Source organism: Hyperolius riggenbachi, chromosome 3, assembly GCF_040937935.1.
Source record: "Hyperolius riggenbachi isolate aHypRig1 chromosome 3, aHypRig1.pri, whole genome shotgun sequence".
NCBI lineage: Eukaryota > Metazoa > Chordata > Amphibia > Anura > Hyperoliidae > Hyperolius > Hyperolius riggenbachi.
The window spans coordinates 10,672,661-10,691,885 of NC_090648.1; the positions used below are offsets into that span (position 1 = coordinate 10,672,661).

The 19,225-nt window shown below is 50.5% G+C and overlaps 2 protein-coding genes across 2 annotated transcripts in view; one reads left to right on the top strand and one right to left on the bottom strand.

Moving 5' to 3' along the window:
• Window positions 1-18,369, bottom strand: part of TMEM256 (transmembrane protein 256) — a 49,686-nt gene extending 31,317 nt beyond the window's left edge. Inside the window, exon 1 of the mRNA XM_068273849.1 lies at window positions 18,282-18,369. Within this exon, the coding sequence (XP_068129950.1) occupies window positions 18,282-18,363 (82 nt within the window). The 5' untranslated portion in view covers window positions 18,364-18,369. The remainder of the gene's footprint in view (window positions 1-18,281) is intronic.
• Window positions 18,370-18,487: 118 nt separating this feature from the next.
• The window catches only part of NLGN2 (neuroligin 2), a 476,375-nt gene continuing 475,637 nt past the window's right edge, over window positions 18,488-19,225 (top strand). The window contains exon 1 of the mRNA XM_068273846.1: window positions 18,488-18,531. The gene's annotated coding sequence lies outside the window, so the exon portion shown is untranslated. The remainder of the gene's footprint in view (window positions 18,532-19,225) is intronic.

Genomic DNA, 19,225 nt, shown 5'->3' on the forward strand with positions numbered 1-19,225 from the left:
CAGATCACACATGTCCTCAGTCGTGGAGTCCTTATAATGAGCAGATCTGGAGAGGCTGATGTACTGTGGTCTGTTAGTGACGGGATAGGCAGGGCCAGATCACACATGTCCTCAGTCGTGGAGTCCCTATAATGAGCAGATCTGGAGAGGCTGATGTACTGCGGTCTGTTAGTGACGGGAGAGGAGGGGCCAGATCACACATGTCCTCAGTCATGGAGTCCTTATAATGAGCAGATCTGGAGAGGCTGATGTACAGCGGTCTGTTAGTGACGGGATAGGCGGGGCCAGATCACACATGTCCTCAGTCATGGAGTCCTTATAATGAGCAGATCTGGAGAGGCTGATGTACAGCGGTCTGTTAGTGACGGGATAGGAGGGGCCAGATCACACATGTCCTCAGTCATGGAGTCCTTATAATGAGCAGATCTGGAGAGGCTGATGTACTGCGGTCTGGTAGTGACGGGATAGGAGAGGCCAGATCACACATGTCCTCAGTCATGGAGTCCTTATAATGAGCAGATCAGGAGAGGCTGATGTACTGCGGTCTGTTAGTGGAGGGATAGGAGGGGCCAGATCACACATGTCCTCAGTCATGGAGTCCTTATAATGAGCAGATCTGGAGAGGCTGATGTACAGCGGTCTGTTAGTGACGGGATAGGAGGGGCCAGATCACACATGTCCTCAGTCATGGAGTCCTTATAATGAGCAGATCTGGAGAGGCTGATGTACTGCGGTCTGTTAGTGACGGGATTGGCAGGGCCAGATCACACATGTCCTCAGTCATGGAGTCCCTATAATGAGCAGATCTGGAGAGGCTGATGTACTGCGGTCTGTTAGTGACGGGATTGGCAGGGCCAGATCACACATGTCCTCAGTCGTGGAATCCCTATAAAGAGCAGATCTGGAGAGGCTGATGTACTGCGGTCTGTTAGTGACGGGATAGGCAGGACCAGATCACACATGTCCTCAGTCGTGGAGTCCTTATAATGAGCAGATCTGGAGAGGCTGATGTACAGCGGTCTGTTAGTGATGGGATAGGAGGGGCCAGATCACACATGTCCTCAGTCGTGGAGTCCTTATAATGAGCAGATCTGGAGAGGCTGATGTACTGCGGTCTGTTAGTGACGGGAGAGGAGGGGCCAGATCACACATGTCCTCAGTCATGGAGTCCTTATAATGAGCAGATCTGGAGAGGCTGATGTACAGCGGTCTGTTAGTGACGGGAGAGGAGGGGCCAGATCACACATGTCCTCAGTCATGGAGTCCCTATAATGAGCAGATCTGGAGAGGCTGATGTACTGCGGTCTGTTAGTGGAGGGATAGGAGGGGCCAGATCACACATGTCCTCAGTCGTGGAGTCCCTATAATGAGCAGATCGGGAGAGGCTGATGTACTGCGGTCTGTTAGTGACGGGACAGGCAGGGCCAGATCACACATGTCCTCAGTCGTGGAGTCCTTATAATGAGCAGATCTGGAGAGGCTGATGTACAGCGGTCTGTTAGTGACGGGATAGGCAGGGCCAGATCACACATGTCCTCAGTCGTGGAGTCCGTATAATGAGCAGATCTGGAGAGGCGGAGCTCTGATGTACTGCGGCCTGTTAGTGACGGGACAGGCAGGGCCAGATCACACATGTCCTCAGTCGTGGAGTCCCTATAATGAGCAGATCTGGAGAGGCTGATGTACTGCGGTCTGTTAGTGACGGGACAGGCAGGGCCAGATCACACATGTCCTCAGTCGTGGAGTCCTTATAATGAGCAGATCTGGAGAGACTGATGTACTGCGGTCTGTTAGTGACGGGATAGGCAGGGCCAGATCACACATGTCCTCAGTCGTGGAGTCCTTATAATGAGCAGATCTGGAGAGGCTGATGTACTGTGGTCTGTTAGTGACGGGATAGGCAGGGCCAGATCACACATGTCCTCAGTCGTGGAGTCCCTATAACGAGCAGATCGGGAGAGGCTGATGTACTGCGGTCTGTTAGTGACGGGATAGGAGGGGCCAGATCACACATGTCCTCAGTCGTGGAGTCCTTATAATGAGCAGATCTGGAGAGGCTAATGTACAGCGGTCTGTTAGTGACGGGATAGGTGGGACCAGATCACACATGTCCTCAGTCGTGGAGTCCTTATAATGAGCAGATCTGGAGAGGCTGATGTACTGCGGTCTGTTAGTGACGGGATAGGCAGGGCCAGATCACACATGTCCTCAGTCGTGGAGTCCTTATAATGAGCAGATCTGGAGAGGCTGATGTACTGCGGTCTGTTAGTGGCGGGATAGGCAGGGCCAGATCACACATGTCCTCAGTCATGGAGTCCTTATAATGAGCAGATCTGGAGAGGCTGATGTACTGTGGTCTGTTAGTGACGGGACAGGCAGGGCCAGATCACACATGTCCTCAGTCATGGAGTCCTTATAATGAGCAGATCTGGAGAGGCTGATGTACAGCGGTCTGTTAGTGACGGGATAGGCGGGGCCAGATCACACATGTCCTCAGTCATGGAGTCCTTATAATTAGCAGATCTGGAGAGGCTGATGTACAGCGGTCTGTTAGTGACGGGATAGGAGGGGCCAGATCACACATGTCCTCAGTCATGGAGTCCTTATAATGAGCAGATCTGGAGAGGCTGATGTACAGCGGTCTGTTAGTGACGGGATAGGCAGGGCCAGATCACACGTGTCCTCAGTCGTGGAGTCCCTATAATGAGCAGATCTGGAGAGGCTGATGTACTGCGGTCTGTTAGTGACGGGAGAGGAGGGGCCAGATCACACATGTCCTCAGTCATGGAGTCCTTATAATGAGCAGATCTGGAGAGGCTGATGTACTGCGGTCTGTTAGTGACGGGATAGGAGGGGCCAGATCACACATGTCCTCAGTCGTGGAGTCCCTATAATGAGCAGATCTGGAGAGGCTGATGTACTGCGGTCTGTTAGTGACGGGACAGGCAGGGCCAGATCACACATGTCCTCAGTCGTGGAGTCCTTATAATGAGCAGATCTGGAGAGGCTGATGTACTGCGGTCTGTTAGTGACGGGATAGGCAGGGCCAGATCACACATGTCCTCAGTCGTGGAGTCCTTATAATGAGCAGATCTGGAGAGGCTGATGTACTGTGGTCTGTTAGTGACGGGATAGGCAGGGCCAGATCACACATGTCCTCAGTCATGGAGTCCTTATAATGAGCAGATCTGGAGAGGCTGATGTACTGCGGTCTGTTAGTGACGGGATAGGCGGGGCCAGATCACACATGTCCTCAGTCATGGAGTCCTTATAATGAGCAGATCTGGAGAGGCTGATGTACTGCGGTCTGTTAGTGACAGGATAGGAGGGGCCAGATCACACATGTCCTCAGTCGTGGAGTCCTTATAATGAGCAGATCTGGAGAGGCTGATGTACAGCGGTCTGTTAGTGACGGGATAGGCAGGGCCAGATCACACATGTCCTCAGTCATGGAGTCCTTATAATGAGCAGATCTGCAGAGGCTGATGTACTGCGGTCTGTTAGTGACGGGATAGGCAGGGCCAGATCACACATGTCCTCAGTCGTGGAGTCCCTATAATGAGCAGATCTGGAGAGGCTGATGTACTGCGGTCTGTTAGTGACGGGATAGGCAGGGCCAGATCACACATGTCCTCAGTCGTGGAGTCCCTATAATGAGCAGATCTGGAGAGGCTGATGTACTGCGGTCTGTTAGTGACGGGAGAGGAGGGGCCAGATCACACATGTCCTCAGTCATGGAGTCCTTATAATGAGCAGATCTGGAGAGGCTGATGTACAGCGGTCTGTTAGTGACGGGAGAGGAGGGGCCAGATCACACATGTCCTCAGTCATGGAGTCCTTATAATGAGCAGATCTGGAGAGGCTGATGTACAGCGGTCTGTTAGTGACGGGATAAGCGGGGCCAGATCACACATGTCCTCAGTCATGGAGTCCGTATAATGAGCAGATCTGGAGAGGCTGATGTACTGCGGTCTGTTAGTGGAGGGATAGGTGGGACCAGATCACACATGTCCTCAGTCGTGGAGTCCGTATAATGAGCAGATCTGGAGAGGCGGAGCTCTGATGTACTGCGGCCTGTTAGTGACGGGACAGGCAGGGCCAGATCACACATGTCCTCAGTCGTGGAGTCCCTATAATGAGCAGATCTGGAGAGGCTGATGTACTGCGGTCTGTTAGTGACGGGACAGGCAGGGCCAGATCACACATGTCCTCAGTCGTGGAGTCCTTATAATGAGCAGATCTGGAGAGGCTGATGTACAGCGGTCTGTTAGTGACAGGATAGGAGGGGCCAGATCACACATGTCCTCAGTCGTGGAGTCCCTATAATGAGCAGATCTGGAGAGGCTGATGTACTGCGGTCTGTTAGTGACGGGATAGGCAGGGCCAGATCACACGTCCTCAGTCATGGTGTCCTTATAATGAGCAGATCTGGAGAGGCTGATGTACTGCGGTCTGTTAGTGACGGGAGAGGAGGGGCCAGATCACACGTCCTCAGTCATGGAGTCCTTATAATGAGCAGATCAGGAGAGGCTGATGTACTGCGGTCTGTTAGTGGCAGGATAGGAGGGGCCAGATCACACATGTCCTCAGTCGTGGAGTCCCTATAATGAGCAGATCTGGAGAGGCTGATGTACTGCGGTCTGTTAGTGGCAGGATAGGCGGAGCCAGATCACACATGTCCTCAGTCATGGAGTCCCTATAATGAGCAGATCTGGTGAGGCTGATGTACTGCGGTCTGTTAGTGACGGGATAGGCAGGGCCAGATCACACATGTCCTCAGTCGTGGAGTCCTTATAATGAGCAGATCTGGAGAGGCTGATGTACAGCGGTCTGTTAGTGACGGGATAGGCAGGGCCAGATCACACATGTCCTCAGTCGTGGAGTCCTTATAATGAGCAGATCTGGAGAGGCTGATGTACAGCGGTCTGTTAGTGACGGGATAGGCAGGGCCAGATCACACATGTCCTCAGTCGTGGAGTCCTTATAATGAGCAGATCTGGAGAGGCTGATGTACAGCGGTCTGTTAGTGACGGGATAGGCGGGGCCAGATCACACATGTCCTCAGTCATGGAGTCCTTATAATGAGCAGATCTGGAGAGGCTGATGTACTGCGGTCTGTTAGTGACGGGAGAGGAGGGGCCAGATCACACATGTCCTCAGTCATGGAGTCCTTATAATGAGCAGATCTGGAGAGGCTGATGTACAGCGGTCTGTTAGTGACGGGAGAGGAGGGGCCAGATCACACATGTCCTCAGTCATGGAGTCCTTATAATGAGCAGATCTGGAGAGGCTGATGTACAGCGGTCTGTTAGTGACGGGATAAGCGGGGCCAGATCACACATGTCCTCAGTCATGGAGTCCGTATAATGAGCAGATCTGGAGAGGCTGATGTACTGCGGTCTGTTAGTGGAGGGATAGGTGGGACCAGATCACACATGTCCTCAGTCGTGGAGTCCGTATAATGAGCAGATCTGGAGAGGCGGAGCTCTGATGTACTGCGGCCTGTTAGTGACGGGACAGGCAGGGCCAGATCACACATGTCCTCAGTCGTGGAGTCCTTATAATGAGCAGATCTGGAGAGGCTGATGTACAGCGGTCTGTTAGTGACGGGATAGGCGGGGCCAGATCACACATGTCCTCAGTCATGGAGTCCTTATAATGAGCAGATCTGGAGAGGCTGATGTACTGCGGTCTGTTAGTGACGGGATAGGCAGGGCCAGATCACACGTGTCCTCAGTCGTGGAGTCCTTATAATGAGCAGATCTGGAGAGGCTGATGTACAGCGGTCTGTTAGTGACGGGATAGGCGGGGCCAGATCACACATGTCCTCAGTCATGGAGTCCTTATAATGAGCAGATCTGGAGAGGCTGATGTACTGCGGTCTGTTAGTGACGGGACAGGCAGGGCCAGATCACACATGTCCTCAGTCATGGAGTCCTTATAATGAGCAGATCTGGAGAGGCTGATGTACTGCGGTCTGTTAGTGGCGGGATAGGCAGGGCCAGATCACACATGTCCTCAGTCATGGAGTCCTTATAATGAGCAGATCTGGAGAGGCTGATGTACTGCGGTCTGTTAGTGACGGGATAGGCAGGGCCAGATCACACATGTCCTCAGTCGTGGAGTCCCTATAATGAGCAGATCAGGAGAGGCTGATGTACTGCGGTCTGTTAGTGACGGGATAGGCAGGGCCAGATCACACATGTCCTCAGTCGTGGAGTCCTTACAATGAGCAGATCTGGAGAGGCTGATGTACTGCGGTCTGTTAGTGACGGGAGAGGAGGGGCCAGATCACACATGTCCTCAGTCATGGAGTCCCTATAATGAGCAGATCTGGAGAGGCTGATGTACTGCGGTCTGTTAGTGACGGGATAGGCAGGGCCAGATCACACATGTCCTCAGTCATGGAGTCCCTACAATGAGCAGATCTGGAGAGGCTGATGTACTGCGGTCTGTTAGTGACGGGATAGGCATGGCCAGATCACACATGTCCTCAGTCGTGGAGTCCTTATAATGAGCAGATCTGGAGAGGCTGATGTACAGCGGTCTGTTAGTGACGGGATAGGCGGGGCCAGATCACACATGTCCTCAGTCATGGAGTCCTTATAATGAGCAGATCTGGAGAGGCTGATGTACAGCGGTCTGTTAGTGACGGGATAGGCGGGGCCAGATCACACATGTCCTCAGTCATGGAGTCCTTATAATGAGCAGATCTGGAGAGGCGGAGATCTGATGTACTGCGGTCTGTTAGTGACGGGATAGGCGGGGCCAGATCACACATGTCCTCAGTCATGGAGTCCTTATAATGAGCAGATCTGGAGAGGCTGATGTACTGCGGTCTGTTAGTGACGGGATAGGCAGGGCCAGATCACACATGTCCTCAGTCATGGAGTCCCTACAATGAGCAGATCTGGAGAGGCTGATGTACAGCGGTCTGTTAGTGACGGGATAGGCGGGGCCAGATCACACATGTCCTCAGTCATGGAGTCCTTATAATGAGCAGATCTGGAGAGGCTGATGTACAGCGGTCTGTTAGTGACGGGATAGGCGGGGCCAGATCACACATGTCCTCAGTCATGGAGTCCCTACAATGAGCAGATCTGGAGAGGCTGATGTACTGCGGTCTGTTAGTGACGGGATAGGCATGGCCAGATCACACATGTCCTCAGTCGTGGAGTCCTTATAATGAGCAGATCTGGAGAGGCTGATGTACAGCGGTCTGTTAGTGACGGGATAGGCGGGGCCAGATCACACATGTCCTCAGTCATGGAGTCCTTATAATGAGCAGATCAGGAGAGGCTGATGTACTGCGGTCTGTTAGTGGCAGGATAGGAGGGGCCAGTTCACACATGTCCTCAGTCGTGGAGTCCCTATAATGAGCAGATCTGGAGAGGCTGATGTACTGCGGTCTGTTAGTGACGGGATAGGAGGGGCCAGATCACACATGTCCTCAGTCGTGGAGTCCCTATAAAGAGCAGATCTGGAGAGGCTGATGTACTGCGGTCTGTTAGTGACGGGATAGGCAGGGCCAGATCACACATGTCCTCAGTCGTGGAGTCCTTATAATGAGCAGATCTGGAGAGGCTGATGTACTGCGGTCTGTTAGTGACAGGATAGGAGGGGCCAGATCACACATGTCCTCAGTCGTGGAGTCCTTATAATGAGCAGATCTGGAGAGGCTGATGTACTGCGGTCTGTTAGTGACATGAGGAGGGGCCAGATCACACATGTCCTTAGTCATGGAGTCCTTATAATGAGCAGGTCTGGAGAGGCTGATGTACTGCGGTCTGTTAGTGACGGGATAGCAGAGGCCAGATCACACATGTCCTCAGTCATGGAGTCCTTATAATGAGCAGATCTGGAGAGGCTGATGTACTGCGGTCTGTTAGTGACGGGATTGGCAGGGCCAGATCACACATGTCCTCAGTCATGGAGTCCTTACAATGAGCAGATCTGGAGAGGCTGATGTACTGCGGTCTGTTAGTGACAGGATAGGCAGGGCCAGACCACACATGTCCTCAGTCATGGAGTCCCTATAATGAGCAGATCTGGAGAGGCTGATGTACTGCGGTCTGTTAGTGGCGGGATAGGAGGGGCCAGATCACACATGTCCTCAGTCGTGGAGTCCTTATAATGAGCAGATCTGGAGAGGCTGATGTACTGCGGTCTGTTAGTGACGGGATAGGCAGGGCCAGATCACACATGTCCTCAGTCGTGGAGTCCCTATAATGAGCAGATCTGGAGAGGCTGATGTACTGCGGTCTGTTAGTGACGGGAGAGGAGGGGCCAGATCACACATGTCCTCAGTCATGGAGTCCTTATAATGAGCAGATCTGGAGAGGCTGATGTACAGCGGTCTGTTAGTGACGGGAGAGGAGGGGCCAGATCACACATGTCCTCAGTCATGGAGTCCTTATAATGAGCAGATCTGGAGAGGCTGATGTACTGCGGTCTGTTAGTGACGGGACAGGCAGGGCCAGATCACACATGTCCTCAGTCATGGAGTCCCTATAATGAGCAGATCTGGAGAGGCTGATGTACTGCGGTCTGTTAGTGACGGGATAGGAGGGGCCAGATCACACGTGTCCTCAGTCATGGAGTCCCTATAATGAGCAGATCTGGAGAGGCTGATGTACTGTGGTCTGTTAGTGACGGGACAGGCAGGGGCCAGAACACACATGTCCTCAGTCGTGGAGTCCCTATAATGAGCAGGTCTGGAGAGGCTGATGTACTGCGGTCTGTCAGTGACGGGATAGGCGGGGCCAGATCACACATGTCCTCAGTCATGGAGTCCGTATAATGAGCAGATCTGGAGAGGCTGATGTACTGCGGTCTGTCAGTGACGGGATAGGCGGGGCCAGATCACACATGTCCTCAGTCATGGAGTCCTTATAATGAGCAGATCAGGAGAGGCTGATGTACTGCGGTCTGTTAGTGACGGGATAGGCAGGGCCAGATCACACATGTCCTCAGTCATGGAGTCCTTATAATGAGCAGATCTGGAGAGGCTGATGTACTGCGGTCTGATAGTGGAGGGATAGGAGGGGCCAGATCACACATGTCCTTAGTCATGGAGTCCGTATAATGAGCAGATCTGGAGAGGCTGATGTACTGCGGTCTGTTAGTGGAGGGATAGGAGGGGCCAGATCACACATGTCCTCAGTCATGGAGTCCCTATAATGAGCAGATCTGGAGAGGCTGATGTACTGCGGTCTGTTAGTGACGGGATAGGCAGGGCCAGATCACACATGTCCTCAGTCATGGAGTCCTTATAATGAGCAGATCTGGAGAGGCTGATATACTGCGGTCTGTTAGTGACGGGATTGGCAGGGCCAGATCACACATGTCCTCAGTCGTGGAGTCCCTATAATGAGCAGATCTGGAGAGGCTGATGTACTGCGGTCAGTTAGTGACATGAGGAGGGGCCAGATCACATATGTCCTCAGTCGTGGAGTCCTTATAATGAGCAGATCAGGAGAGGCTGATGTACTGCGGTCTGTTAGTGGCGGGAGAGGAGGGGCCAGATCACACATGTCCTCAGTCATGGAGTCCCTATAATGAGCAGATCTGGAGAGGCTGATGTACTGCGGTCAGTTAGTGACATGAGGAGGGGCCAGATCACACATGTCCTCAGTCGTGGAGTCCCTATAATGAGCAGATCTGGAGAGGCTGATATACTGTGGTCTGTTAGTGACGGGATAGGCAGGGCCAGATCACACGTGTCCTCAGTCATGGAGTCCTTATAATGAGCAGATCTGGAGAGGCTGATGTACTGCGGTCTGTTAGTGACGGGATAGGAGGGGCCAGATCACACATGTCCTCAGTCATGGAGTCCTTATAATGAGCAGATCTGGAGAGGCTGATGTACTGCGGTCTGTTAGTGACAGGATAGGAGGGGCCAGATCACACATGTCCTCAGTCGTGGAGTCCTTATAATGAGCAGATCTGGAGAGGCTGATGTACTGCGGTCTGTTAGTGACGGGAGAGGAGGGGCCAGATCACACATGTCCTCAGTCATGGAGTCCTTATAATGAGCAGATCTGGAGAGGCTGATGCACTGCGGTCTGTTAGTGACAGGACAGGCAGGGCCAGATCACACATGTCCTCAGTCGTGGAGTCCTTATAATGAGCAGATCAGGAGAGGCTGATGTACTGCGGTCTGTTAGTGACGGGATAGGCAGGGCCAGATCACACATGTCCTCAGTCATGGAGTCCTTATAATGAGCAGATCTGGAGAGGCTGATGTACTGCGGTCTGTTAGTGGCGGGATAGGAGGGGCCAGATCACACATGTCCTCAGTCATGGAGTCCTTATAATGAGCAGATCTGGAGAGGCTGATGTACAGCGGTCTGTTAGTGACGGGATAGGCGGGGCCAGATCACACATGTCCTCAGTCGTGGAGTATTTACAATGAGCAGATCTGGAGAGGCTGATGTACTGCGGTCTGTTAGTGACGGGACAGGCAGGGCCAGATCACACATGTCCTCAGTCATGGAGTCCTTATAATGAGCAGATCTGGAGAGGCTGATGTACTGCGGTCTGTTAGTGACATGAGGAGGGGCCAGATCACACGTCCTCAGTCATGGAGTCCTTATAATGAGCAGATCTGGAGAGGCTGATGTACTGCGGTCTGTTAGTGACGGGACAGGCAGGGCCAGATCACACATGTCCTCAGTCATGAAGTCCTTATAATGAGCAGATCTGAAGAGGCGGAGCTCTGATGTACTGGGGTCTGTTAGCGACGGGATAAGCGGGGCCAGATCACACATGTCCTCAGTCATGGAGTCCGTATAATGAGCAGATCTGGAGAGGCTGATGTACTGCGGTCTGTTAGTGACGGGATAGGCAGGGCCAGATCACACATGTCCTCAGTCATGGAGTCCTTATAATGAGCAGATCAGGAGAGGCTGATGTACTGCGGTCTGTTAGTGACGGGAGAGGAGGGGCCAGATCACAATGTCCTCAGTCGTGGAGTCCTTATAATGAGCAGATCTGGAGAGGCTGATGTACTGCGGTCTGTTAGTGACGGGATAGGCAGGGCCAGATCACACATGTCCTCAGTCATGGAGTCCTTATAATGAGCAGATCAGGAGAGGCTGATGTACTGCGGTCTGTTAGTGACGGGATAGGCGGGGCCAGATCACAATGTCCTCAGTCGTGGAGTCCTTATAATGAGCAGATCTGGAGAGGCTGATGTACTGCGGTCTGTTAGTGACGGGATAGCAGAGGCCAGATCACACATGTCCTCAGTCATGGAGTCCTTATAATGAGCAGGTCTGGAGAGGCTGATGTACTGCGGTCTGTTAGTGACGGGATAGGCAGGGCCAGATCACAATGTCCTCAGTCATGGAGTCCGTATAATGAGCAGATCAGGAGAAGCTGATGTACTGCGGTCTGTTAGTGACGGGATAGGCAGGGCCAGATCACACATGTCCTCAGTCATGGAGTCCTTATAATGAGCAGATCTGGAGAGGCTGATGTACTGCGGTCTGTTAGTGGCGGGATAAGCGGGGCCAGATCACACATGTCCTCAGTCGTGGAGTCCTTATAATGAGCAGATCTGGAGAGGCGGAGCTCTGATGTACTGGGGTCTGTTAGTGACGGGAGAGGAGGGGCCAGATCACACATGTCCTCAGTCATGGAGTCCTTATAATGAGCAGATCTGGAGAGGCTGATGTACAGCGGTCTGTTAGTGACGGGACAGGCAGGGCCAGATCACACATGTCCTCATTCGCAGAGTCTTGTTGCAGGAAGAATCGTTCTAACGCCTCAGACGTGCTGTGTTTTCTCTTTACAGGCTGTGATGAGTGTGAATAAAGCAATAACTCTCTGCAGACCACCTGAGTGAGCTATAAAACGTCTCCCCCAGGGGGCTTATCATTCCGCTTTTCAAGCAGCAAGTCTCTGTAGTATCCCACACCGCAAGCTATCAAATACAATACGGTTTCTTTACAATGCAAAATATTATAATATTCCCCTCCAGGAAGAAAAACCAGTACGTGTTTCATATAGCAGCATACTCTCCCCCCCTTCACTGAGAATGCACGGATTGTCCCTCAGAACAGATGCCCCTAGGCCAGAGCCTCAACAATGGTGCCTACACATACAGACACAAGTCTTATAAGGGTGTCCCCATGCCCCAGAGCACACTAGTGTCCAGAATACCAAACTCACAATCCACCAATCAAACAGCCAGCAGCTGCTAACGACTCCGCTTCACACAGGTGTTCTGTGTCTCCGCCCATCTCCTCTGTGCTGCTGAGATCAACTCTCTGTGGCCAGCCCTGCAGCGTCACATCTTGACAGAGTGTCATCATAAGTTCCTTTCCAGTTCTTTATCAGCAATTGCCAATGACACGCTAATGATTTTGACTGGCCTGTACATTTTCTCTTGGCGTTCAGTGCAAAAAGTCACAAAACTATCATGAAATACAGTAATCACAGCATGTAATAAAGTCTGAAGACAGCACCAGCAAAATGAATTATAAATGTATCAATAAATCATTGTCCAAATATGTAATAAAAAATAATAATAAAAAAAAATATAGGCGTGAATAATAAGGTGCAAAATGCAAAAGAGATTTCATCTATGGTCAAAAAAGCATTGTGTAAAGATAGATGGGCTAAGATGGCGGCTCTAATTTGCCATGTTTGCCTTGGGCAACATAATGGTATAGTCACTAGAGGCGAGAGCGCTAACCACTATACTATAGTGGTTAGAGCTCTCGCCTTGCAGCGCTGGGTCCCCGGTTCATATCCCAGCCTGGGCACTATCTGAACGTAGTGGGTTTCCTCCGGGCACTTGCGTTTCCTCACATATCCCAAAAACATACAGATTAGTTATCTGGCTTCCCCTACATTGGCCCCTAGACTATAATACATGCACTACACGATACATACATAAACATATGACTATGGGACTAGACTGTGAGCCCCTCTGAGGACAGTCAGTGACATGACTATGTACTCTAATGTGCAGCAGAAGGTGTCAGTGCTATATAAATACATAATAATAATATGGTAGGACATTACATTATGACTATGATAGGATTAGATTGTGAGCTCCTCTGGGGACAGTCAGTGACATGACTATGTACTCTGTAATGTGCTGCAGAAGATGTCAGTGCTATATAAATACATAATAATATGGTAGGACATTAGACTATGACAATGGTAGGATTAGAGTGTGAGCTCCTCTGGGGACAGTCAGTGACATGACTATGTACTCTGTAATGTGCTGCAGAAGATGTCAGTGCTATATAAATACATAATAATAATAATATGGTGGGACATTAGACTATGACAGGATTAGAGTGTGAGCTCCTCTGAGGACAGACAGTGACATGACTATGTACTCTGTAATGTGCTGCAGAAGATGTCAGGGCTATATAAATACATAATAATAATATGGTAGGACATTAGACTATGACTATGGTAGGATTAGAGTGTGAGCTCCTCTGAGGACAGTCAGTGACATGACTATGTACTCTGTAATGTGCAGCAGAAGATGTCAGTGCTACATAAATACATAATAATAATATGGTAGGACATTAGATTATGACTATGATATGATTAGATTGTGAGCTCCTCTGGGGACAGTCAGTGACATGACTATGTACTCTGTAATGTGCTGCAGAAGATGTCAGTGCTATATAAATACATAATAATAATAATATGGTGGGACATTAGACTATGACTATGGTAGGATTAGAGTGTGAGCTCCTCTGGGGACAGTCAGTGACATGACTAGGTACTCTGTAATGTGCTGCAGGAGATGTCAGTGCTATATAAATACATAATAATAATATGGTAGGACATTATACTATGACTATGGTAGGATTAGATTGTGAGCCCCTCTGAGGACAGTCAGTGACATGACTATGTGCTCTGTAATGTGCTGCAGAAGATGTCAGTGCTATATAAATACCAAATAATAATATGGTAGGACATTATACTATGGCTATGGTAGGATTAGATTGTGAGCCCCTCTGAGGACAGTCAGTGACATGACTATGTACTCTGTAATGTGCTGCAGAAGATGTCAGTGCTATATAAATACCAAATAATAATATGGTAGGACATTATACTATGGCTATGGTAGGATTAGATTGTGAGCCCCTCTGAGGACAGTCAGTGACATGACTATGTGCTCTGTAATGTGCTGCAGAAGATGTCAGTGCTATATAAATACATAATAATAATATGGTAGGACATTAGACTATGACTATGGTAGGATTAGATTGTGATCTCCTCTGAGGACAGTCAGTGACATGACTATGTACTCTGTAATGTGCTGCAGAAGATGTCAGTGCTATATAAATACATAATAATAATATGGTAGGACATTAGACTATGGCTATGGTAGGATTAGATTGTGATCTCCTCTGAGGACAGTCAGTGACATGACTATGTACTCTGTAATGTGCTGCAGAAGATGTCAGTGCTATATAAATACATAATAATAATATGGTAGGACATTAGACTATGACTATGGTAGGATTAGATTGTGATCTCCTCTGAGGACAGTCAGTGACATGACTATGTACTCTAATGTGCTGCAGAAGATGTCAGTGCTATATAAATACATAATAATAATATGGTAGGACATTAGACTATGGCTATGGTAGGATTAGACTGTGAACTCCTCTGAGGACAGTCAGTGACATGACTATGTACTCTGTAATGTGCTGCAGAAGATGTCAGTGCTATATAAATACATAATAATAATATGGTAGGACATTATACTATGACTATGGTAGGATTAGATTGTGAGCCCCTCTGAGGACAGTCAGTGACATGACTATGTGCAGTCCTGCAGAAGATATCATCCCTATATAAATACTGAATAAAGAAAACAAATCCTACTAAGGCCTCATCCCCACTATACACACTGCCGTGCACATATAGTCATATAGTCTGCGACAGGAAAGAATGGTAGAAGGGCATAGACAGCCCTTGTGCTGTTTATTATATGCGCTGCGCAGCACTGGGATTCGCTATCGCACTGCTGCATGCATTTTTCAGAAATCTCAGCGCTGACCCATCACTGTGATGAATGGGATCAGCAGCGCAGATGGCGTGTGATCGTTCGCGTCGCGTTCCGAATCTACATCCATCCGCGCTAATTGATGTGAACGAGGTCTTAAAGCTATAGAGTACAAGATTGCCACACATGGGTAGAAGACATGTAAATATAATTCATCAATAGTGTGTGTGTGCCTAGGCTGAGCCAGAAGACGGCATGTCGTGTGATGTCATACCGGTGATGTCATAGCGGGGATGGCCATAGGGGGTGACGTCACGCTGTTAGTGCCTTTCACAATGGGCGTAATATATGTAGGTAGAAAAAAAACAAAGTCTTGTAAAAGTAATACCTTTTAATGGCTAACTGATAAAGTTAAATAAAGCAAGCTTTCTGGGATCTAGTCCCCTTCTTCAGGCATATTTCTAGATGTTAGCTGTAGTAAAACACTGATGCAGGGAAGCTGCATGAAGATGGCAGTTGTACTGGTTGCTGTTTAGCAGTTAGATGTCAGGTGATCAGCAGGCTGGAGCCAGTGAGCTTATGCAAGCAAACATGAAATCTAGCAGGTTTCTGAAGATAGTGAAGCCATGATTGACTTGGCTTCACTATCTTCAGAAACCTGCTAGATTTCATGTTTGCTTGCATAAGCTCACTGGCTCCAGCCTGCTGATCACCTGACATCTAACTGCTAAACAGCAACCAGTACAACTGCCATCTTCATGCAGCTTCCCTGCATCAGTGTTTTACTACAGCTAACATCTAGAAATATGCCTGAAGAAGGGGACTAGATCCCAGAAAGCTTGCATTATTTAACTTTATCAGTTAGCCATTAAAAGGTATTACTTTTACAAGACTTTGTTTTTTTTCTACCTACATATATTGTTTGGCTAACACGGTACAGAAACATTTGTACTACTATCACAATGGGCGTAATAAACTGTACATAAGGAAAATAAAATGGGAGTGAGTGTAGATGAGGCGACCCACAGCCACTCCCTGTCCCTGCTGCAATCTGACAAAAGGGACCCAGCAGGAAATATTATCCACGCTACCAGCAATATAGGTTGAGTAAAGTTGTGCGAGTGGGGGCGGGGCCTGAAGCCCAGCGGCCAACGGTTCTGGTGTGTCATTTCAGCATTTAAAGGGAGCTTGAAGTGAGAGGGATATGGAGGCTGCCATATGTATTTCTTGTTAAGCAATACCAGTTGCCCGGCAGTCCTGCTGATCTCTTGGCTGCAGTAGCGTCTGAATCACACCAAAAACAACCATGCAGCTAATCTAGTCACACTTCAGTCAGAGCACCTGATATGCAGCATGCTTGTTTAGGGGCTATGGCTAAACGTATTAGGCCACATTTACAGTGGGATGTTGTGCTGTGTTCCCAGCATAACAAGAACGCAAATGAACAAAACAGTCATACCGGATTGCATACAGTACAGTCCATAAAACGCATGCTGCACCACCACCATTAACAAGCGCGTTTTGTGTTAGCGCACTGTGCATTGCCGTGCAGCAAGCTGCTTTGCAGAGCAGCCGTCATACAGCGACGCACCACTGTGAGGCCCCCTCCGAGGAAGAGGAACAGCAGGACTGCCAGGGAACTGGTATTGTGTAAAAGGAATATGGCAGCCTCCTTGTCCCTCTCGCTTCAGCTGTGCTTTATTGGACAGTGTTTCCCGGCTGGGGCCCCTCCTTACAAATTACAGGTCACAAGTGGCCAATCACTGCGAGCGGCTGAGCGGCCCAGACTACTCCACCAGTTCCAAAACTAGGAGTAGACTAAATAAGTGAATGTAAAATGGAGAATAAAATAAAACAAACTAATAAAAACTACCAGAGAATAAAGCTGAGGGAGTGTCAGCGGGATATGGGGAGCGGCGTCAGTGGGGCGTGCCTGACATCAGTGGCGTTGTGTCAGCCGGATGTGGGGAGTGGTGTCATTGGGACAGGGCCTGGCTTCAGCGGCATGGTGTCAGCAGGATGCAGGGTGTGGTGTCAGCGGATAAGGGGCGTGGTATCAGCGGAACAGGACCTGACGCCAGAGGCATGTCGTCAGCGGGTTATGGGGCCTGACATTAGCGGGATACGGGGCGTGGCATCAGTGGGATAAGGAGCCTGATGTCAGCGGGATATGAGGCCCGACAGCAGCATGACGTCAGCGGGATGTAGGGCCTGACAGCGGCATATCAGCGGGATGTGGGGCCTGACATTAGTGGGATACGCAGTGTGGCGTCAGTGGGATATGGGGCCCGACATCAGCGGCATTACGTCAGCGGGTTATGGGGCCTAACATCAGCGGCATGACGTCAGCAGGATATGGGGCATGATGTCAGCGGGATACTGTGGCGTGGCGTCAGCGGGATACGGAAACTGACGTCATCAAAATATGGGGAGTGACGTCAGCAGGATATGGGGTGTGGCGTCTGCAGGACACTAGGTGTGATGTCCGCAGGATACTGGAAGTGATGTCAGAGGGATATGTGGATTGACAGCAGCAGGATGCGTGGCATCATGACGTGGCCTCAGCGGGATACAGGGCGTGGCATCCGCAGGATAGGTGGCATTCCCAGGACACGGGGCGTGGCGTCGGCAGGGCACGGGGGGCGTGGCGTCGGCAGGGCACGGGGCTTGGCGTCGGCAGGGCACGGGGCTTGGCGTCGGCAGGGCACGGGGCTTGGCGTCGGCAGGGCACGGGGCTTGGCGTCGGCAGGGCACGGGGCTTGGCGTCGGCAGGGCACGGGGTGTGGCGTCAGCAGCCAGGGCGTGGTGTCGGCAGGGCACGGGGCGTGGCGTCGGCAGGGCACAGGGCGTCAGCAGCCAGGGCACAGGGGCATGGCATCGGCAGGGCACGGGGCGTCGGCAGCCAGGGCAGGGGGGAGTGGTGTTGGCAGCCAGGGCGGAGTGGCATCGGCAGGGCACGGGGCGTGGCGTCGGCAGCCAGGGCACAGGGGTATGGCATCGGCAGGGCGTCGGCATGCAGGGCAGGGGGGAGTGGTGTCGGCAGGGCACAGGGCGTGGTGTCAGCAGCCAGGGCACAGGGGTATGGCATCGGCAGGGCATAGGGCGTGGTGTCAGCAGGGCACGGGGGCGTGGCGTTGACAGGTAAAGACACAAAGACACATTAATATGCCAGACTGTCACTCAGGAAGGAACAATAATAATAATACAGTAACAGGAAGTTGTATAAGACAGCAGTGAGGTAAATAATAACAATAATGATAACAGGGCGGGAGGACACACGCCCTCCAGGTCTCACCATGAGCTCCATACGCCCCCAGGGTAACAGCCAGAGCCCCCGACACAGCTCCGACACGCCCCCACACTCTGCCCGCCGCCATCTTACTCCACCCACCCCGCCTCCTCCGTATTCATCCCCACTACCCGATCCCGCCTCTCCTTACGTCACACAGGACGTCCTGAGCGTGTGAGCGGCTGAGACTGCTGTCAGTCAGAGGATATGTAGTGACGTCACAGCCATAGCCGCCATACTACGCCCAACCTCGCAGGTGAGACTGCCGCTGCCATCTTAGATCGGGGCTCTTGCCCTTCCTTCGTTTTCGCGCAGGTTCCCATCTGTAGCGTCTGTCCCCTGAGCTCAGCATACTGTGGCCTCAATTCACTAAGCTTTATCAAACACTTTATCAAATGTTTGATAATTTATCTCATGGGTAAAATCTAATTTTGAATTCACTAAGGTGTTATAGGTTTATTGAATGTTTTATTGATAAAACGTTCAATAAATCTATAACACTTTAGTGAATTCAAAATTAGATTTTACCCATGAGGTAAATTATCAAACGTTTGATAAAGTGTTTGATAAAGCTTAGTGAATTGAGGCCTGTGTAATATCCTCTGTGTACCCCTCACACCCCATATATACTCCTCACATCTCATATACAATCCTGTGATATCACATGTGCCCCTCACACACATTATACACCCCTCACATCCCATATATACTCCCATTATATCACATGAGCCCCTCACCTCACATACACTCACCTAAAGGATTATTAGGAAAACTATTACACCACCAGCCTGCACAGTGGTAAGAACAGGGCCGGATTTGTACTTCTTACCGCCCAAGACCGACTATTACCAGCCGCCCCAACCGAAACCGTTCCTACCACCTCTCTCCACACACACACCCATCCAAACATTTTTGGGCCGCTGGTGTCCTCTATTGTGGCTAGTGCCGAG